The 22,633-nt window shown below is 47.9% G+C and overlaps 1 protein-coding gene across 2 annotated transcripts in view; it reads left to right on the top strand.

The window, feature by feature from the left end:
- The window catches only part of fat4 (FAT atypical cadherin 4), a 92,696-nt gene extending 80,769 nt beyond the window's left edge, over nucleotides 1-11,927 (top strand). For both annotated transcript variants that reach the window (XM_076988110.1, XM_076988119.1), the window contains exons 10-17: nucleotides 302-406; nucleotides 1,226-1,533; nucleotides 4,119-4,204; nucleotides 4,373-4,552; nucleotides 5,098-5,222; nucleotides 5,988-6,205; nucleotides 7,345-7,606; nucleotides 8,622-11,927. In XM_076988110.1, coding sequence (XP_076844225.1) covers nucleotides 302-406; nucleotides 1,226-1,533; nucleotides 4,119-4,204; nucleotides 4,373-4,552; nucleotides 5,098-5,222; nucleotides 5,988-6,205; nucleotides 7,345-7,606; nucleotides 8,622-10,513 — 3,176 coding nt within the window. In that variant the 3' untranslated portion in view covers nucleotides 10,514-11,927. The remainder of the gene's footprint in view (nucleotides 1-301; nucleotides 407-1,225; nucleotides 1,534-4,118; nucleotides 4,205-4,372; nucleotides 4,553-5,097; nucleotides 5,223-5,987; nucleotides 6,206-7,344; nucleotides 7,607-8,621) is intronic.
- Nucleotides 11,928-22,633: the final 10,706 nt, after the last annotated feature.

Below are 22,633 nucleotides of genomic sequence, written 5' to 3'. Positions count from 1 at the left end.
ACTGTATATTCGGTTAATGCTGTCGTGACAGGTATATATTTTCAAACACTATTATATTTTCAGAAATGTGGGTGTGTTTATAAGGTGAGAGGCTGTGGCTGAGCAAGCAGATGAAAAACAGAGAGAGAGAGGGGGAGGGAGAGAAAGAGAGAGAGAGAGAGAGAGAGAGAGAGAGAGAGAGAGAGAGAGAGAGCACAAAAACCCTGGTGGTTTCTGGGAACCCCATACATGAAGCCCTTCACCATTTGCTTATGTCATCCTCACCTCATTCTTTTTCATTTGTGTTTTTTCATGAACTCAGGCAAAACGTGTGATTCCATCATCAATTACTGTGAGTGTAACCCGTGTTTTAACGGCGGGTCCTGCCAGAGCCGTGCGGAAGGCTATTACTGTCACTGTCCGTTTGGTAAGTCATCGCTCCAGCCCTAGAAGCCAGGTGTTCCGGCCCCGCTCTTGAGTGCTGTTTATCGGACCTGGCTTTTGTCCAGTCCCTCATGTATCAACATACATTAGAAGCCAAAATGTAGCTTAAAGCTGTCTGCATCCCATAAGCCTCATGTGGAATGTTATAAGATTTCCATTGTTATTGTTTGTTGGGAATCCTGTTAGTGTCGTGTAGTCTCACTCAGGCGGACGTGATCTCGTAGTGACAGAATAATATAGGAGACAGTAATGAGGGAATTTGGTTCAGCTCTAGGTGGACACCTTGAGGGAATTCAGTCCAGTTCTAAAACATCAGAGCAAAAAATCAGAATTGAACAATACGGCTTATCATGTGAAACCTAGGGTTAGGTTTCCAGGTTATCCAGTGGGTACATGTTGGACACAGGCAATTTTTAAAGATATAACATTAACAAAACTTCGATATGTTCAAATACCTTTGCTAGCTAGAATGTTGTTTTGCCTCTTTCAGAAGTCCAGTGCGGAGGCTGGTGTATACTCAGGATATTTTAAAGAGAAACCTTTGGGTGTGGCTTTGGGTTGTGATCCACTGCAATCCAGTGCAATAGCAAAATTTCAACACTGTCACCATCATGGTCCCTCATTACAAGATCACATGTTACTATACTGGGCTATGCTTTGCTATATTATTGTAGCATTGTCTTTTTAGCATTGTAGGCTATGCATTTCAGATTGAATATATAACACTTGTGAAGTGTGCTTGCTAAGCCAGTGTTGTTACACACAGTGAAGCAGTGCTAACATCCTTCTTCCTGTTGCATAGGTGTATTTGGGAAACACTGTGAGCTGAACAGCTATGGCTTTGAGGAGCTCTCGTACATGGAGTTCCCCAGCCTGGATCCCAACAACAACTACATCTACGTGAAGTTTGCCACACTCAAGGAGAACGCTCTGCTGATGTACAACCATGACAACCAGACTGGTGACAAGGCTGAGTTTCTGGCCCTGGAGATCTTGGAGGGTCGGATGAGGTTCTCTTTCAATCTTGGCAGCGGCACCTACAAACTGATGACTATGATTCGCGTTTCAGACGGTCACTTCCACACGGTCATAGCACGCAGAGCCGGAATGGTGAGTCCTCAGTAGAATTCTCAAAAAACTTTATTAGTTGTGATGAATTATCATCGGTTTATTTTGTGATTTATAATTTTTTTTCCGTGGCACGGTTTGTTCTTTTGCAATATACGCAAAACAGATTTTGTGTAATAGGAGCCTAAAACTATTTGGTGAAAGTGCACTGTGAAGGATATTGAAGTTGACGTCAGCTCGCTATTGTAATCGGTGCTTTTCACATAATGTTACAGTCAGGGGGCTCGGAGATGGGCTTTGTTAAAGCGCAGGAGATTTTACATCATGAATTAGTAATCAAACTGCCCACACGACTTGTTCATGTTTGCGGTTTTTGCTTGGTCAGTAATTGCGAGTGATTATGCTCATTTGGTCATTTGTAACGTGCGCTGGGATACTTGTTTGAATTCCATGCAGCTTGCTTGGAATTTGCTCCCAATTCTGCCTTGAAAATAGAAATCACAGGTATGTCAGAAGGTTCTTACCACAGGTCTTCAGCCGGACCAGAGCCCATAGGGTCAGAGGGTGGTTAGATGGTCTGGGTTGTGAGGAACTGCAGCGCAAAGGTCTAGGAAGGTACGGAAGCAGCATCAGCATTGGGCCAGTGTGGTAGTGCATGTGCCTGATGGTGCAGGCAGAGGAGGTGTGGGTGGAGGAGGTGTGGAGGGAGGAGGAGGGAGTGTGCAGCATGTCCCCGCGGAGGTGTAAAGAAAACCCGATCCCTGTGTTTGGAGAAGGTGATGTGGGTCATTTCGGCAGTTCTGCATGAGTGAGTGAGTGTGTGTATGTGTGTGTGTGTGTGTGTGTGTGTGTGTGTGTGTGTGTGTGTGTGTGTGTGTGTGTGTGTGTGTGTGTGTGTGTGTTTTCAGATGTGGATTTTCTGCAGATGTTAAAGTCATAAGCAGGCTCTGGGCAGCCCCCCTGTGGTTAAGGTCGAGCTCAGGGAGTCAAGGCTACTTTTGTTTAGTTAAGATGTTCCAGTTCAGTCTGGAGCAAGCTGCTGTTGTTTTTATTGCCCATTATGACTTTACGTCCTCTGTTTCTGTCATGGAGAGGAGATCTGATCAGAGGCCGCAGGTCCCGCCCAGTACCCACCTCACCTCTGGGAGGAGGAACAGAGCAAGTGAAGCTTCAACAGTTACATTGTCCAAACTCACTGCTCTCCAAACACCATCAGCTCAGTTACTTTATGGCTCATGATGGCTGGTATTTACACGCATGTAGTCAAAATACATCCCAGCTGTCTCGGGAGGGGGGCTCTAACTCTGAGGTGAGACCCGTCCACGCTGAGGTTCAAGGCCGTTCTTCCTTTCATGTGTTGCCCAGGTTGAGGGGACACGCAGGCGTGTGTGGAGTAACGGAAAGGTCCTTCCTTTTGGAAAAGAATTGAGTTAACACAGACACACACACTGCTTCACATATTAAGACCCACTGTCATGGTAAAACACACTCACTGTGATTAGCGTGACACACGTCAGCAGCAGAGTGTTTCCTCTTCGCTTCCAGTGCGACGGGATGTTTCTTCTGAGTGCTCTAACCGTGCTCACTCTCAACCCTTTTCTTCACCCTTCACATCTTAACCGATGGGATTCTGTTGATGATGGGACCAGATCCTAGCTCTGAGGTCTATGGCCCTTTGAAGTGCGGAGATGCGTTACAGGCCCATATGGCCGGAGCAATGGCCCGGCTGGGTCAGCGCTGACATGTGCAACACAAACACGCCTTGTTTCCATGGTTTCCATGGGCAGATTGGTTTCTTGTGCCACTGTTGGGTTCGCTAAGATGGGGCTCAAGATTAGCTGCCCTGCCCCCCTGTGAATACACCTGAACTCAGTGTACATATACACCTGAACTCAGTGTAAGAAAACACCTGAACTCAGTGTAAGAAAACGCCTGAACTCAGTGTACATATACACCTGAACCCAGTGTACATATACACCTGAACTCAATGTAAGAAAACACCTGAACTCAGTGTAAGAAAACACCTGAATTCAATGTACATATACACCTGCACTCAATGTACATATACACCTGAACTCAGTGTACATATACACCTGGACTCAGTGTAAGAAAACACCTGAACTCAGTGCACATATACACCTGAACTCAGTGTAAGAAAACACCTGAACTCAATGTACATATACACCTGAACTCAATGTACATATACACCTGAACTCAGTGTAAGAAAACACCTGAACGCAGTGTAAGAAAACACCTGAACTCAGTGTAAGTGTACACCTGAATTCAATGTAATTATACACCTGAATTAAATGCTAGAAAACACCTGTGTTCAGTGTATACTTAGTGTGTACTGAAGTAAGCAGCAGGTGGGTTACACTAATGACACTGGGAACACTGGGAACACTGGTCTGTCTGAGCTTCCTTCAGCAGCCTGAGGTCCTGCAGCGTCCATGTATACTCATGATTCCAGGGTTTCTATTGTTTTAAGATTTATGTCTCTGTACGTGTGGGTGTGACGGAATCTACATATTCACAAATCAAGGTTTGAGATGCTATCCTTGTGATTTGTGTGTTCACACTGCAATAACATTTCTCCATATTTCTCTCTCCATCTCTCTGTCTTTAAGGCTGCATCTCTGACTGTGGATCTGTGTAGAGAAGACCAGGAGCCAGGCTACTGTGCTGTCAGCAGTGTAGCGGCACACACTGACTGGTGAGTGCACTCTCACACACACACACACACAAACACACACACACACACACACACACACAGCAGGAGACTCCCTGCAGGCGGTCTGGCTGGTTTCGTCTGCTTGCTGCTCCGGGACCAGCTGTCCCTTGTCCACACTGTCCTCCCACTGCCTCTGGTCTCTGCCCTCAGGATCCTGGACGTGCAGCCCAACCGTGTGTCAGTAGGGGGCGTGCGTGTGCTCCAGCCCCTCCTCCAGCGCAGGGGACAGGTGGCCACTCACGACTTTGTGGGCTGCATCATGGAGTTTGCCATCAACGGACGACCGCTGGAGCCGTCACAGGCACTGTCCTCACACGGGATCCTGGACAGGTGTGTCTCACACACACACTCACACACACACACATACTCACACACTCACTCACACACACGCACACACTCACACACACGCACACACTCACACACACACACACACACACATACTCACACACTCACTCACACACACACACACATACTCACACACTCACTCACACACACACACATACTCACACACTCACTCACACACACACACACACACACACACACACACACACACACACACATACTCACACACACATACTCACACTCACACACACACACACATGCACACACACTCACACACACACACACACACACGCACGCACGCACACACACTCACACACACATACTCACACACACATACTCACACACTCACTCACACACACTTAAACTACCAGCCCCCTCATCTGATCTTATGGGATAGCGTCTGTCAATACATTTAAATAATGTGGGACTTTTTGTGTATGTGTGTGTGTGTGTGTGTGTGTGTGTGTGTGTGTGTGTGTGTGTGTGTGTGTGTGTGTGTGTGTGTGTGTGTGTGTGTGTGTGTATGCCTACAGATGTCCCAGGTTGGAAGGAGCGTGCGTTGCTAACCCATGTCGTCACGGAGGCACCTGCTTGGACATGTGGTCATGGCAACAGTGCCAGTGTGCTGAGGGTTTCACCGGCAGACTGTGTGAGAAATGTAAGTCGGCCATGAGCTGTTAGAGCCGCTCACACAGATGCACCAACCACCACCGCCTGATGTGACGGGATTTGGCAGCTCTCTGTCGTTTGTAGAGAATTTGCATGTAGCACCTGCAGACGGCTGCCGAGCTTTTAATCCTGTTGAGATCAAACGAACCCCACGAACACTTACGCCACTATGTCAGACTGTGAGAAGCATGGGTAATCAAAGGGTACAATGGCTCTTTACTGTTCTAACCTGAGGATAGATAGTCACCATGCTAGTGAGCTAAGCTAGCAACAACTAGCCAGTCAGATTGTCCAAACGTTATGGCCCTTGACTTTCAGTTTGGTGCTTTGATGCAGACCGGCCTGGTTTACAGAAATCTGCCTGTTGAACACCTGGTCTGCCAGCTTCAGTGCACACTGGTGTGGATGTGTGTTTGGGCACTCGGTAGGAAGTAGTTTGGAAGTTTGTGAGTTGTGCCTTTGGGATGTCAGAGCTGAACTTCAGAGCGGAATATGGAGCTGCGTAGGGTGGGATCTGGAATACTGACTTTCCTATTTCAGTGAGGTGAGGAGTTTTAATTCCTGGCATTCTGTCAGAGGCATCGCTGACATGCTGGTAGAGCAGTCATAGTGACCTGAAAAACACACACGTACACACTCCCAGAGTTCCCCACCAATATCTCTCCTTTTCCCTCTCTGTGCCTCTCCTTCCCTCTGTCTCTCTCTCTCACTCTCTCTCTCTCTCTCCCTCCATCTCTCTCTTTCTCTCTCTCAGACATCTCTGCGGATACGGCACTGTCCTTGGATGGCAGTGGGCGTCTGGATTACAGCATGCGTCAGAGCTGGGTGAGGGAGGTGATGTTGGAGAGAGGTCTCCAGACTGGCGCACACACACACACCCAGACCAGCAGTCTGGAGCTGAAGTTCCGCACACGCAGCAAAACAGCCACGCTGCTGCACGTGCAGGAGACCTCCAACTACACCACCGTCAGGGTGAGGAAACATCTCGTCCACTACACATACACCAGCATCTCTCTCTCTCTCTCTCTCTCTCTCTCTCTCTCTCTCTCTCTCTCTCTCTCTCTCTCTCTCTCTCTCTCTCTCTCTCTCTCTCTCTCTCTTTCCCTCCCTCCCTCACTCTTTTCCTCTCTCTCCCCCTCACTACCCTCCCACTCCTACAAACACACACACACACGCACACACACACACATGCTCACACACACTAAGATTGTTATCATGAGCGTGTGTGTTTGTGTGTGTGTCCTCCTCCTCCACCCTCAACTCTACCGTGCTAACAGGATGGTGTCTGTCATCACCTCCACCACACCCTGGCTCCTCCATCACTCTCTCCATCTCCTCTCCTCACCTCACTCCACCTCCTTCCTCCCCTCTCCTGTTCCCTCCATCATATTTTCCCCATAATTATGGGACAATAATGATCATCTACATTTCTGTCTTCTCTGAGCGTTTGTACCTTCCTGTGATCTTTTATTTCCAGGATCTCCTCTGTCAACGTGATTTGTTGTTTTTCAGGTTGACACCTGCTCTGTCGTTGTGGTCACAGGGGCTGTAACCTACAGTCTTTAGGAATACTACACCCTACACACACACACACACACACACACACACACCCATAATATTACATGAATATGCTGGAAAGCTTGAGTGAAAATTTATTCTCCAGATTTTGCTTTGCAGATCTTTTTTTCAGTCTTTTTCCACTTTTTTTCTTTTGGCAAGACTTTCCATTTCCAGATTTTTTGAACCTTTTAAATCAGATGTCTTGCCTACAATATGTTACAAGAGATGATATTGCCCCCCCCCCCCTTTCTTTTTTCTGTCTTTCTGGCATTTTTTATTGTTTCATTGGAACTTTTATAAGATCATTTAATGCAGTTGAAGCATTTTCTCATGTTTTTGTGGTAAAAATGTGCAGTAGTTTCGGTTTTAACATGGAAGTCTGAATCTCAACACAAAACTCATTAATTTGCTGGTCGAAGACTTGATATAAATAATAAGTCTGTCTTAACTTTCAGTGATATGAAGTAGCCCAACTCTCTCTGTATCTCTCTCTCTCTCTCTCTCACACACACACACACTCAACTAAGCCCTGTTTCTCCCTTCTTCTCCAGCTGAAGAATGGTAATCTGCAGTATGTTTCTGATGCTGGAGTGGGCGGGAAGGTGGAGAGGATTGTAGGAGACGTAGTTCTCTCTGACGGCCAGTGGCACACACTGCTGCTACAGAGGAACAGTTCCTCCACCACCATCCGCATCGATGAGTCCAGCCTGCGGGTGGTGCAGCACCCTACACAGGACTTCGGCGGTGTCAACGTCCTCACACTCTCCCTGGGTGGAGTGCCGTCACGCCTCAGCCAGCAGAAAACTGCAGCAGGTTGGCCTCACAAAAACCAGAACAGAACCAACACGACCTGTCCGTCCTCTCTACCATCTGCACCAATAGTCATTTGGTCAGATTCAGCATATCATAGCTAATATACAACAAGACTCGCTGTTCACAGCAACAACACACAACCGAAGGGCTAATAAAGCCAGTACACCCAAACAGGACCAGCGAATCACCGCTAAATGAACACAGATTGGTTGGGGCATCACGTTCAGCCACAGAGACCATGGCAACTGTGTTCGGCTTTTCTCTCTGATAAGTGGAACCAAATGTTGTCCGTTTGCAAGAGGGATAAATTCAGTAAACATCTGTTTACGTTGATGAGGCAACATGGAGAGGAAATGTGATAGCATGAGTTCAGATTAGTCACATTACTGTTCTACCCACTGTCCCGAGCCTGTTCCCTTTTCTGCCTAGACTGTCCCGAGCCCGTTCCCTGTTCTACCCACTGTCCCGAGCCCATTCCTTGTTCTACCCACTGTCCCGAGCCCATTCCCTGTTCTACCCACTGTCCCGAGCCCATTCCCTGTTCTACCCACTGTCCCGAGCTCGTTCTCTGTTCTACCCACTGTCCCGAGCTCGTTCTCTGTTCTACCCACTGTCCCGAGCCCGTTCCCTGTTCTACCCACTGTCCCGAGCCCATTCCCTGTTCTACCCACTGTCCCGAGCTCGTTCTCTGTTCTACCCACTGTCCCGAGCCCGTTCTCTGTTCTACCCACTGTCCCGAGCCCGTTCCCTGTTCTCTGGAGCCGTCATGCTGAACAATGATACACTAGCCGAGATGTGTTTGGTAGTCTTGCTGGGTGTAACATTTTGCTGATTATCTTGAAGAGGAAGTGAGACGTGACTCTGCACTAGAGAAATAATGCCAAACACTCACCTCTTGTAGCACTGAATCCAGCTGAATCTCTGTCTCTCTCTCTCTCTCTCTCTCAATCCCTTTCTATCAACCTCTCTCCATCTCTCTCTCCATCTCTCTCTCCATCTCTCTTTCCTGCTGCAGGATTCGATGGGTGTTATCTATATGTCAAGCACAACGGTGAGCTCCTGCCATTCAGTGGCGAGCACCGAACCGTCTCCGTCACCTGGACAGACCCGTCGGTGAAGATCGGCTGCCGTGGCCCCAACCTCTGCGAGAGCGCCCCCTGCTGGGACGGCCTGATGTGCGTCAACCAGTGGTACACGTACCAGTGCGTGCCGCCCGGCGACTGCACCTCTGGCCCCTGCCAGCACGGGGGCAGCTGCGTCCCGGCTGCACGGGGGGGCTTTAGCTGCGTGTGCGAGGAGCCGTACACGGGGCTCTTGTGCGAGAGCCTGGTGGCCTGCCTGGGCGTGGCGTGTCCTCAGGGAACAGAGTGCAAGGCGGCCGGCGACGAGGGCTTCACCTGCAGTCCCAGCGCTAGCGGGGAGGAGCTGGTTCTGCCCATCTGGGCGGTGCCGGCCATCGTGGGTGGCTGTGCCAGCCTGCTCGCCCTGGTGGTGCTCAGTCTGATCCTGCACAACCACTGCAAGGGGACGGGCAAGAGCGGAGGCTCGAAGGATGACAAGAAGCCCAAGGAGAAGAAGAAGAAGAAAAAGAAGAAGAAGAAGGGAAGTGAGAACGTGGCGTTTGACGACCCGGACAACATCCCGCCGTACGGTGATGACATGACCGTCCGCAAACAGCCAGAAGGGAACCCTAAACCTGACATCATTGAACGGGAGAACCCGTATCTGATCTACGACGAGACAGACATCCCGCAGGTGGGTGAGGCGGTACCGAGCGCCCCGTGCGTGCCGTGCGGGGTGCCGGAGGCCGACATCGAGCACTATGACATCGATAACGCCAGCAGCATCGCGCCGTCCGACGCCGACATCATCCAGCACTACAAGCAGTTCCGCAGCCACACCCCCAAATTCAGCATTCAGAGGCGGAGCCCCCTGGGCTACGCCCGCCAGTCCCCTCTGCCACTCGGAGCCTCCAGCTACACCTACCAGCCCACCTACGCCCAGGGGCTCCGGGCCACGCCTCTCAGTCACGCGCCCTGTCCCACACCCAACCCCTTGTCCCGCCACAGCCCCGCCCCCTTCAACAAGCCTGCCCCCTTTTACCGGAACACGCCCACACGGGAGCTGAACCTGGCGCGGCGTGAGGGAAGCCCGCTGGACCTCCACGCGGAGGCCGCCATGTTCAACTACGCCACGCGGCTCGGCCGCCGTAGCAAGAGTCCTCAGACGATGGCGGGTGCCGGGTCGCGGCCGGCCAGCCGCCTCAAGCAGCCCATCGAGCAGATCCCACTGGAGAGCGGGCCACCCGTGGGCCTCTCCATCGAGGAGGTGGAACGCCTGAACACGCCACGGCCCAGAAACCCCAGCATCTGCAGCGCCGACCACGGGCGCTCCTCGTCTGAGGAAGACTGCCGCCGGCCTCTGTCCCGGGTACGTAATCCCGCCGATGGAATCCCAGCACCAGAGTCTTCCTCAGAGAGCGACTCCCACGACTCCTTTACTTGCTCCGAGATGGAGTATGACCGGGAGAAGCCGGTCACCTATGGATCACGCATGCCCAAGCTCTCACAGGTCAACGAGTCAGACGCTGACGATGAAGATTATGGAGGAAGGGTGAAGCAGAGGCGGTACTCCACCCGGCGGGCAGAGGGCGGGCCTGGCGGAGGCCACGCCCTGCTCGGGGAGCACCAGCACCACACGCTGCCCCACAAACTGGGCCAGGGGGCGGGTAGCTTCAACTGGGACAGCCTGCTGAACTGGGGTCCTGGCTTCACCCACTACATGGACGTTTTCAAAGACTTGGCGCTGCTTCCGGAAACTTCCACTGCTGCTAAGGACATTGAGATGAACAGTGGTGACGGCTCAGTCACCATCATCGCAGAAGGAGAGGCTGAACAGTACGTATGAGAGTTCCCCCACACGCCTCGCTGGACTTCGGGCAGAGAGGAGATGAGTGTTAGCAATAATAAATGTGTCAACTCTCTGTTTTGTCTTTGGTTTGTATATTTGTAACAAGACGAGCTTAAATGCGGTAAGGCAGAGTGATATACCTGTGACAGTTCTCCTCCTGGTCAGAGTGCCACAGTGCTGTGTGCATGTCTCCGAGAGTAAAATAGACTTCAGTCCCCGACTCCGTTGTGATTCCACAGACGTAAAGACTCCTTGTTGACCCCCAGATTTCCATTCAATGTGCCATACAGCAGAAAGACAGGAAGGATGTGGTTGAAGTTAGAAGTACAGCCTGGTGAAGGTGATCAGATGGAGTTCTCTCCACCGCTGTACTCACAGAGAGGCCCATATTTGACTGATCGGGGCTGATGAGATGTGGGTTGATGCTGTCTCTGTAGGGGGCATGTGTGTTTGTGTGTGTGTATGTGTGTGTGTGTGTGTGTGTGTGTGTGTGTGTGGGATCAGTCCTCTCTTCTTCTGCATCTTAATGACTGATCACAGGTTCATCTTAGCGAGACCTAGCCTCTGTCTTGTGGATATTCCAGAATCTTCCTGAAAGAGGAGTCCTGTGTGCTTAGGCCAGGTTGGGAACAGGACACTGTGAACAGGACACTGCGACCTGTGACCAGGACATTGTGGGTTGTTAACAGGACAGTGCAAACAGGCCGTGGCGGGATGTGAACAAGACACTACACCCTGTTAACAGGACATGGCGAAATGTGACCTGGACACTGTTGCACCAGACTGAGTGACTTCAAGAGCCACGCTGTTAGAAGACACTGCTAGTGACCTTTGACCCTGACTAGTAAAGCTCAGCATGAACCTGTTTGTATGTTTATATCAATGAAGAAAAAGTCCTTGGAAGTCAGTGTTCACGTTACTGTACGTTTTATTGTATTGTTCGTCATGTTTTGTTCTGTTTTATAATGTAATGTTTTTACTTTTTTACTGTTTATTAACTTAAAGTACTTAAGCCGTGTTTTTATGGATATTTTTCATATGCTGGAATTTATGCTCTTATTTTCAGGGGAAGTAAGGTTAAAGTACTTATTTTTTACATTTGTTACTTATGTAACATCAGTATTTTCCACTTTTTGATAAAACTATAACATACTGTACGCTTGATATGTGTAAGAGCCAATAACAGAATAAAAAAAATATTTATTTAAAAGGTGCAATTTGAAGACTAATGCAATAACGCTTAACGTACTCCAGAGTGGAGCACAGCCCGGCTGGGGAGCGGTTGCAGCTGGATTAGCCACTGGCTAAACGTCCCAGCGTCAGTCGCCATGACAGCTCTGATGAGGGCGGGGTGCTATTAAGAAGTGTGAACACGCACTCTGACGAGAGTTTAAATAAAGCTTTGGATGAATTGAATAAAGTGTTTCAAAGAGCCATTGAGTCTCTGTGAAGCAGGGTGGGGATGGAGGCGGGATTTTGAAGCAGAGGTGGGGATGGGGGCAAGATTATGAAGCAGGGTGGGGATGTGGGGGCAGGATTATGAAGCAGGGTGGGGATGGGGGCGGGATTATGATGGAGGGTGGGGATGGGGGGAGGGATTATGAAGCAGGGTGGGGAAGGGGGTTGGGATTATGAAGCAGAGGTGGGGATGGGGGGGCAGGATTATGAAGCAGGGTGGGGATGGTGGCGGGATTATGAAGCAGGGTGGGGATGGGGGGGCGGGATTATGAAGCAGGGTGGAGATGGGGCGGGATTATGAAGCAGAGGTGGGGATGGGGGTGGGATTATGAAGCAGGGTGGGGATGGGGGGGCGGGATTATGAAGCAGGGTGGGGATGGGGCGGGATTATGAAGCAGAGGTAGAGATGGGGGACCGGATTATGAAGCAGGGGTGGAGATGGAGGGGCGGGATTATGAAGCAGGGTGGGGATGGAGGGGCGGGATTATGAAGCAGGGGTGGGGATGGGGGCGGGATTATGAAGCAGGGGTGGGGATGGAGGGGCGGGATTATGAAGCAGAGGTGGGGATGGAGGGGCAGGATTATGAAGCAGGGGTGGGGATGGAGGGGCGGGATTATGAAGCAGGGTGGGGATGGGGCAGAAAAAGTGATATTGCTCTGGGCTTTGCATGGTTAAAACCGTGTGTGGGGGGTGGGGGGGGGTTGGGGTGGGAGTGCAAGCGTGAAAATTAAATAAAGGGGTTAAGAAGTCTGAGTTCTTCAGACCTTAGAGAGACAGAGAGAAGGGGAGCAGAGAAATGGGATGAGGACACAAATGTACACCAAATGTCTTCAGGAGTTTGGGCTTGATCACAGACCTTAAAATAATCCTGATGACTGAAGCAGTAGGAAGAACAAGATACCTCCACAGCCAGCTATGGGAGAGAGAGAGGGGGGAAGGAGAGGGAGAGAAAGAGAGAAGGGGAGAGAGAGGGAGAGAAACACTGGGAGAGAGAGAGGGAGAGAAACACTGGGAGAGAGAGAGGGAGAGAAACACTGGGAGAGAGGGAGGGAGAGAAAGAAAGAGGGGGAGATGGGGGGGAGAGAGGATCCAGATGGTGTGTAAACTACTTACAGCTGGGGAGATTCCACTCTATGGTTTCAGACACACAAACACACACATGAGCAACAGTCTCTTTAGACGTCATGTAAGCTATGCAGTGATCTGTTTGTGTATGCGTTTTAAATGAAGTCATCCTTTTGCGGAGTGTTGGTACTGTACACTACAACGGATACATGTGCAAGGAAAACAAGCCACTTAACACAAGTGAGGTTTACCAGGTTTGCACCAATCTGCTCATGTGCATCTTTAACCCGAGAGTAGGATATGTTCCCAGAAGCCAGACTCTCCCATCCACATGGAGGTAACATCGACTCAATCGTACAATGTAACTGGGTCTAATAAATCCCTCCGTATGTACCAGGAGGTTAGATTATGAGCAGATGTGGGTGGTGGGGGGCTGGGACCCTCTGGCCTTCTGAAACAGCCTCCTGGATGCAGCCTGGACTTCCATGACGGAGCAGACAGCACCGTGGAGCAGGGAGCAGTTTCCTTCTGTCACGCTGACTAGAGGGATTTTACTGCAGTTCCAAGGAGAGTTGTAGGCAGGTACCAAAAGATCTAATCCAGGGGTGAACTACCTGTGCAGGTAGTCATGGCATTGTGTGTGTGGATGCTAGCCCTTCCCAGTGTGTGAGGATAAGCAACAAGCCCTCCCCTGTCTGTGGGTGCAAGTCACTGTTCTGACCATGTTTGGTCCCTGGTTCTGACGCTGGTTCTTCTTGGGTCCCTAGTTCTGACCGTGTTCTGATCACCATGATCCAGGGAAAAACACACTGCTGATTGTGGCACAAATCTGGACAATACATTACTTAAAATACGCAAATTAACAAACAAATCAACGGATATACTGGATACTCTACGTCCTAAGACCCAGTCATGTTCCTCCAGTTCCGGTGAAGAAACACTCAGACACTCTGGTATGCTGACACACTGTCAGGGGAGGAGACTGAGGAGCAATCAGTTCACACATGAACATGACCCACACACACACATGAACATGACCGAGCACTGACACACACACACACAAACATGACCCAGCACTGAGACACACATACACACACACACACACACACACACACACAAACATGACCCAGCACTGAGACGAGAGAGATAAAACATACACACACAAGCACACACACACATACACACATGAACATGACCCAGCACTAAGACACACACACACACATCTGCAGTGAAGCTGTGTCAGCTTGGCCCTTGTTACTACCCACCATATCAAGAGCAATGAGCCTGAGAAATGCCTTTCAACACACACACACACACACGGGATGTAGACACGTGGGAAGCCTACAGCAAAGCCACATGCACTTGCCACTGTGCTGAAGCATCACAGTACTAACAGTGCTTTCACAATGCTAACAATGCTAACAGTGCTAACATGTTTTCTCCAGACCTCAACTGTCGCCATCAACACAAGCTTCTTCTGGCAATCAGCAGACGCACGTGTCTAGAGGACACGCTGCAGTTCTGCAGGTTAAAGGGCACTGAACTGTAGACTCCACCACCACGGCTCTGTCCCCTCTAGAGCCAGTACAGACTCACTGGCCTCTAAGCACAGGGTTGCCAACTCTCACGCATTGAGCGTGAGAAACACGCATTTGAGTGTCTTCACACGCTCTCACGCCACACTTCCGAATTCTCACGCCGAAAAAAAAATCTAGTTTATTTACCTCTGATCCACATCTATGATTCAATGAGTTACTAGTTCGCTCTGGCGCCAACCACTGGAGATCGATCGATCGCGATATAATACTTAATTTGTGTCCATTTTACACCCCCATGGTAACAATTTACACTCGCCACCCCCTCCAGGTTCAAATCTCACTCCAAGCGATCTTGAAAAGTTGGCAACCCTGTAAGCATCATACACACACTCATCACATCCTACATGTCAGAGAGCAGATATGGATGCTTCTAGATCGACTTTTGCTCTTCTATGCATGAGTGTAATAGTCTGAGTGTGCCATTCTGTATGAGGCGTGTGATCTCTAGAACAGGTATGGACTGCTAAAAACTGCACAGATCTGCTTTTTCTGCAAATAGCTTCCTACTGGGTTGAAGTTCTGGAGTTCAAGCAAACCACAGATTGAGTGTGTGAGTTTCCTTTAAGTGTGGACCAGGGCAACAGATTTATATTCAACATATGAGCTACTACACTGGTATTTCTCTCACACTCATAAAATCATTTCAGTTAAAGGTTGAACACTTTTTTCCACATCCACATTATTGGTAAGTGTGTGTGTGTGTGTGTGTGTGTTTGAGTGTTCAAAAATACTGTGCATGCCATTTGTGCATACAGCTCTGTTCTGCAAGAGGAGGGAGAGGGTGTGTGTGTGTGTCTGTGTGTGTGTGTGTGTGTGTGTGTGTGTGTGTGTGTGTGTGTGTGTGTGTGTGTGTGTGTGTGTGTGTATTAGTAGTTTGAGTAAGAGGAGGACACATAGAGTCCCATCTGGATCTGATTGTGTTGGTATGAAGTGCTGGTTCAGCTCTCTGGGACCATCAGCCACTGCTGCCTAGAGAGACTGTGTGTGTGTGTGTGTGTGTGTGTGTGTGTGTGTGTGTGTGTGTGTGTGTGTGTGTGTGTGTGTGTGTGTGTGTGTGTGTGTGTGAGAGAGAGAGAGAGAAAGAGAGAGAGAGAGAGAGAGAGAGACCAGTGAGTGGTAAAAGCATGCTATCACCAGCATGGTATGTGAAGACAGAGTACTCAAACAAAAATAAACAAAACAGTGTGTGTGTGTGTGTGTGTGTGTGTGTGTGTGCTGTGTGCCTGTGTATAAGTGTATGTTTGCACAATTGCATGTATTTTTGCATAAGGGTGTGTGTCTGTGTGTACTTCCATGTGCTTGTGTTGTGGTGTCATTTCTACAATTTCACCACCTGTATCTTTACACTGTAGCCCTTTCTTCACACCTGTATCTTTACACTGTAGTCCTTTCTCCACAACTGTATCTTTACACTGTATCCCTTTCTCCACACCTGTATCTTTACACTGTAGTCCTTTCTCCACAACTGTATCTTTACACTGTATCCCTTTCTCCACACCTGTATCTTTACACTGTATCCCTTTCTCCACAACTGTATCTTTACACTGTAGCCCTTTCTTCACACCTGTATCTTTACACTGTAGCCCTTTCTCCACAACTGTATCTTTACACTGTAGCCCTTTCTTCACACCTGTATCTTTACACTGTAGTCCTTTCTCCACATCTGTATCTTTACACTGCAGTCCTTTCTCCACATCTGTATCTTTACACTGTAGCCCTTTCTTCACATCTGTATCTTTACACTGTAGTCCTTTCTCCACACCTATTTTCAAACATTTCAAATGTATTCTCTGCATCTCTAGGTACACATAACAAAAATGTGTAACTAAGCACTTCCTGTTTGGACACTTCCTGTGTTGGCAGGAAGAAGATATATGATGGCCAATTAGCTCTGGAGGGGTAGGAACAATCTTTGAGAGTGCTGTTTTTCATGACAGGGTACAAACAGCCTTTGAGAGTGTTGTGTTTCTAGAGGTTATAGTGTGGTAGGAACTGGCTTCAAGAGTTCTGTTTTTGTAGATAATATAATAAGGTAGAAACAGGCTTCAGAGTGTGCTGTTCTAGTTGGAGTGGGCAGGAACAGGTTTCAAGAGTGCTGTTTGTATTGCACTGGGGAGGTTGGCAAATGCTCCAACCTCAGTTATTTGGCAACATCATCCCAGACTTTTGGAAAGTTTCTTCTACAACCACTTCCTGTTTTTAACTGCCTGAACTCATGTGTTTGGATGAGTACATTTGTTTACTGTTTAGTAGATCTATTCCTAAGCAGCAGTACACCAATCCATTTTTTTACATGCTAGTTCTGATATACTGAACCAAATCTAACTATAGGCCTGTACTATGAAGCTTTGAACTGAGCCTGATGATGTAGAACAGGGCTATTCAACCAGGGTTGCCAACTCTCACGCATTGAGCGTGAGACACATGCATTTGACCGTTTTCACACGCTCTCACGCCACACTTCTGATATCTCACGCCGAAAAAAAAAATCGTTTATTTACCTCTGATCCATATGATTCAATGAGTTACTAGTTCGCTCTGGCACCAACCACTGGCGATCGATCTCGATATAATACTTAATATGTGTCCATTTTACGTTGCCCCCCCCCCCCCCCCGTCAACAATTTACACTTGCCACCTCCTCCAGGTTCAAATCTCACTCCAAGCGATCTTCAAAAGTTGGCAACCCTGATTCAACTATATTTTTCTGCGGGCCAGAGGGCCAGACAATTTTCAGACCTATACCAATACTGTCATAGTGGATGTAAAATTGAAGCGTAAATTGTTGACGGGGGGGGGGGGGGTTTGGGGCGTAATTTGAACGTAATTTGTGTTTTATTTATGGGGAGATGGGCCAAGGGCCGGATCTGGCCCGTGGGCCGCCAGTTGAATAGCCCTGATCTAGAGCCAGGATGATCTAGAACCAGCAAGAACAATGTACTGTCTAGTATTGCTTCTACATAAGTAGGTCGTGTTGCCTGTCCAGGGTCAAATGATAAACAGCTGACTTGGTTGGTGAGGGAGTTAGATGTGCTCAGGATCATGTCTGGATCCAGGAGTGATGACCAGGACTCGAGGTTGTTCTGTTTTACACATTATCACATGAGCCCGTGTGCTGCAGGTCCTCATTACATCCCTCCTCTCTGGAGATAAGAGGTGATGGAACAGTGAGTGAACTCCTGAAGGCAAACAGGAGAAACTCCTGTTTGTCCGTAGGGTTTTACTGGATCAGTGTTTATACTTTGGGATAACCGTCCCTCAGCAAGACACATTTCAGTCAGAACTCAGTCCTGGGAATGTAGCTGATCATACAAGTGGGAGTGTGAGGACGTCTATGGACACACACACCCACCCACCCACAGACACCCCCCACACACACACAAACAGGAGGAACACAAGAGACCTCGAGGGGGTGACGAGGAAGGGTGAATGAAAACGAATGATCTAGAGTGAAAACAATGCATACGCTGACCCAGAGGGAACCCTGCACAGTGCACTCTGGGTAAAATAGTTTATTGTAGGTCTTGCTGGTTCATTTAGTACTCTCTATTCCAGGTCACACTGTGCAGTCTATGTGTGTGTGTGATTTTTGCCTCTCCTTTGTATTGGGATAACAACAGCCCCCTAGCCCCCCCCCCCCCCACACACACCAACTTAAAAAAATGGTGATTAGGATCAGATTGGAACAGCAAGCAGACCTCATTACTGTAGCCAAAAACGCAGAGCAGGTATGTTGTCTGACTCCTTGACCATGCACAACACTACAGTCACAAGGCCACAGGTCCTGCAGCCTGTAATCTCCTCCGTGTCCCACCAGCATGATTCACGGGTACCGTCACTGCACTGCCACACAGCCTCACGTCCTACGCTCTCGGCCCACCCCACTATGCTTTGGAGACCTTCGCACGCCACCTGCAGCACCTACACGCAACATGGTTGTTTTTGAATGACCCGTAAATTCAGAAATGTTCTGGGAGCGTGCGTTCTGGTGCGGGACCTCAGGCCAGTCTCTTTTATCAGACAACCCAGGAACGATTACCGCTTATATTTTGCATGTAGATAAGAATCGCATTAGTGTTTGCGTTGAGCAAATTCACCGTGCTCTACACTACGAGCGTTTTCTCAGAGGAACTGAGGGATTGTTTTGGTTCCCATAAACACGCTGCCATCTCTCTCACGTGCTTAATGTGTTTTAGAGCATTTCTTCGACATGGACGGCCTCCTTCTTTCTTATGCACTTCAGCGGGATTCTCGGTTGTGCTAAGCAGATACGGACCGTGGTCGGCCTGAGAACCCACCGCTAACGAACGCAATAATGCTCCAATTATTCTGCCGTTTAGCTCAGTGGCTGCCGAAACAAGCGCTTGGGATGGTGTAGTTCATAATGGCCTCTTCACCAAACTCGCGCTCCGCCTTTGACGAGCCGGCATGCGCATTTAATGGGAGACAAAAATCACGGACGAGCCGCATTCCTGTGCTGGGGACGGGAGAATGCCGGGACACTTGGCAGCTGGTTTGAAGGCCATTAATTTCCACAGTCGCATTCACGGGCTAATTGTCCGCGTAGCTCCCTGGGTTTTGTGGCTGGTGTGTTGCCGCGGGCTTTTCCCATGCCCCTGCTATCTTTTCTCCCTCCGCGGCCCATTCATCGTGTCAGGCGCTGCGTCCGTTGCCGTAACCCGCACACAAGGCGCCTCTTCATGCTAATCGTCTCTCAATAGCCGCGTCACCTCCCACTCGCATAAAAACACCTTTCCCTCAGACCCGAAGACACTACCCACCCCCGCCCGCCACACACCATTATCGTGACTTCAGCAATTCCACATTCATAGAATTAATTCGATTGGAGGTCTGGGTTTCTCACCGAGTGGCACAAGCAGGCATTGTGAAACTCTTAAAAACGCTCCAGGATGCTGTAGACCCTTGATTTCCTTGGTCTGCTTTGAGAGAGGACGGGAAGTGCTCAATTTCTTGAGGCTGAAGAATTTTGAGGTTTAAGAATTTTGAGATGGTGATATATGTCCTGTCTGGAAAGATGGAGACGTCTGTGACTGAATGAAGAAAACAGGCTACCTTTGATATATTTAAACCAATACATTCGCTCATCATCGTGCGGTTCACATTTTAACATCATGAAACCAAGACGACACATAATTGATCAACAGTACATCGCCATTGTGAGTCCTCGAAGGGAATAATTAGGGAACAGCTGCTGGAGGCTGGTGTGTCTGTGTGTCTGCGCTTGTGCCATTTTAAGATGAGGAAATCACCATTGCTGCCTTCTACTGAAATGCCTTATGTCAGTAACCACGACCCTGAGGACTACAACTCCCAGCATGCTCAACCACGCAGACGCCGATCCTCCTCCCACGAGTATGAGCCACACCTGTGGCTTATTAAACTATTAAAGACGGTCACACGCTACCTACATCGTGAAGTATCGCCTAAGCGTTTTCTGGTTGTTCGACAATTCTTCAGATTCCCCCTTTGGTACATTTGCTTGGATTTATTGCTCATGATTACGATATTGGACGTTGTATATGTGCAGTTGTTTCTGCTTTGCATAGCTGCATTCTCCTGCAGGACTGCACCGATCGTTCAATATCTCACTGTACATATGTGCATGTCTCTGTATCATGTACACAGCGTCACACTCTACTTTCATGATATAACTGTAGCAAGAACTTTATAAGTTTTCCATAAATTACACCCGAAAGCCAAATATCCTAGTATATCCCTGTATATAGCCCGAATAGTGTATCTTTGTATACACTATTTGTATATTGAATGAGAGTAGAAGAATAGAGCCAGTAAACTGGAAGGATAGACTAATTAGATCATAGATTGCAGAGTGACTGTTGATCAGCATGGACTGTTTGTAGTGCAGCAGTGCATTGTGGGATCAGCACAAACCCTCACCAGTGAGCAACATGACACTGCTTGAGGAAGAACACAGACACAGTGCCCAGGAGAACATGAACAGGAGCTTGAACAACACCCTTGTTGTTAATACAGTTATATATATTTTTTTCTTCATGTAAATACAGTATTACACATTGTACACAACGTTTTCAGAGACATTTTGGACAGAGTTCCTTCATCAGCTGTGCAAGCAAAGTGCTTCTGAATCAGAAGTATGAAAGTGGATGTTTACAGTTTTTCTCAGTCGATTTGGTTCATTTCTCAGATCAGAATTGAAATTCTCTAAACTGTTCATTCAGTCTCCACATCTCCTTGTCACTTGTGCACATCATAATTGCATTTCACCTTGTGTTTAACATGTTGCAAATGCTTTTGTACATATTGCAAATGGACATGGACAGTTGTCTGTTGTTTTTTACATTATCAGTTGCTTATGACATGTTTATCAAAATGTGTTGTACGGATTATTTGTTGAATTGTCTTACCCTCCCAAACATTTAGTCTTTAGGTCATCGCCTAGGTCATTATATGCAAAAGTGCTGAACATGTTGTCATAATCGCTAAGGCATGATTTTACATTTTTTTATTTAGTAAATTTTTTTGTTACATTTTGGTAATTTATCCTAATTTGATTAAATTGTTTGCAAGTGAACATTCAGTTACGATAAGAAAGGGAATTGGTGAAGGCTTAGATCAACCATTGGTCTCAACCACAGGTCATAGGTGCGTTTCATGAACCTTTACTGTAATTGGCAAACATTCATAGATGCTAAACACGGCAGTATCACAAAGCATCATAATAGAAAGACAAGGACATGTACAGGGTGAACAGCCAAGAAGAGAAGTAAGACTGTGTGGTGTAGAGGGGTAAGACTGTGGTATAGAGGGGTAAGACTGTGTGGTGTAGAGGGGTAAGACTGTGTGGTGTAGAGGGGTAAGACTGTGTGCTGTAGAGGGGTAAGACTGTGTGGTGTAGAGGGGTAAGACTGTGTGGTGTAGAGGGGTAAGACTGTGGTGTAGAGGGGTAAGACTGTGTGGTGTAGAGGGGTAAGACTGTGTGGTGTAGAGGGGTAAGACTGTGGTGTAGAGGAGTAAGACTATATGGTGTAGAGGGGTAAGACTGTGTGGTGTAAGGCTGAGGGGACAAAACAGTGAAATACAGTAAGGGCAACAATTGTGGACCATGTTTTATACGTAAATCATGGTCTCACAATGGCTGAAGCTGGTCGCTGGGTGCAGCTGAATATTGGAGAAACAACTGTGTCTTCAATCGTTCAAACATTTCATAGAGAAAACATGTATGTACTGTAATTCAGAAATGTGCTCTCTGCTGTAATGCTGCACACTGACATACATTCTAACGTTATTCTTTTTTTTTCTTTATTTTTGCATTCTTATACCATATAGGATATCAATACTAGCTCATAGGGGTAGCAGAGGTTCCATTTTCACACAACAAGAGGAGGCTGTATGTGCTCAGGTTGTTTTGAATGTGTAGAATAAGTTTTTAATTTTGCAGTTTTTCCAGTCAGTTGTCTGTCTTTTCTGAATTTCAATCAGATTTGTTTTTGTCAACAAATTGCAGTGCGAACAATACAGTCAAACAATATTGCTGTACAAATTTGATTCCAGTCCAATTTCCTGCTATCAGTCTCCCACATACAGTCGTGTGTAACTCTGTGTTCCGTGTAAGTTTGTATGTGTGTAACATGTATTTGATATACCACAGAATGTGCAGCGTTCTTGAAATCAAAAGCTAGTTTCCATCAGAATATACAGTCTGCACTGACTGTGACCTAAAGTTGCACTGACAACATGACTAAATATTTTGACTGCCTTGTTCATAGGCAATGGCACACAGACTAGATACTCTGATGGCACTCACAAATTGACTGACCTAAATATTTGCTTTTGGGGCAAAAACAAAGAATTTTGAGTAAAGTATGTGCTTTTGCAGGTATTTCATTGAGTTTTGCTGTTTGCACTAACTGTTTTGAGAAATACACTAGTTGTGATGCCAATGTAATGCATGATGTGAGAAATGAACCAAATCGACTGGGAAAAACTGTAAAT

This window comes from Brachyhypopomus gauderio, chromosome 2 (assembly GCF_052324685.1).
Source record: "Brachyhypopomus gauderio isolate BG-103 chromosome 2, BGAUD_0.2, whole genome shotgun sequence".
Classification (NCBI taxonomy): Eukaryota; Metazoa; Chordata; class Actinopteri; order Gymnotiformes; family Hypopomidae; genus Brachyhypopomus; species Brachyhypopomus gauderio.
Note: the sequence above shows the minus strand (reverse complement) of the source record. Positions and strands in the feature narration are given on the sequence as shown.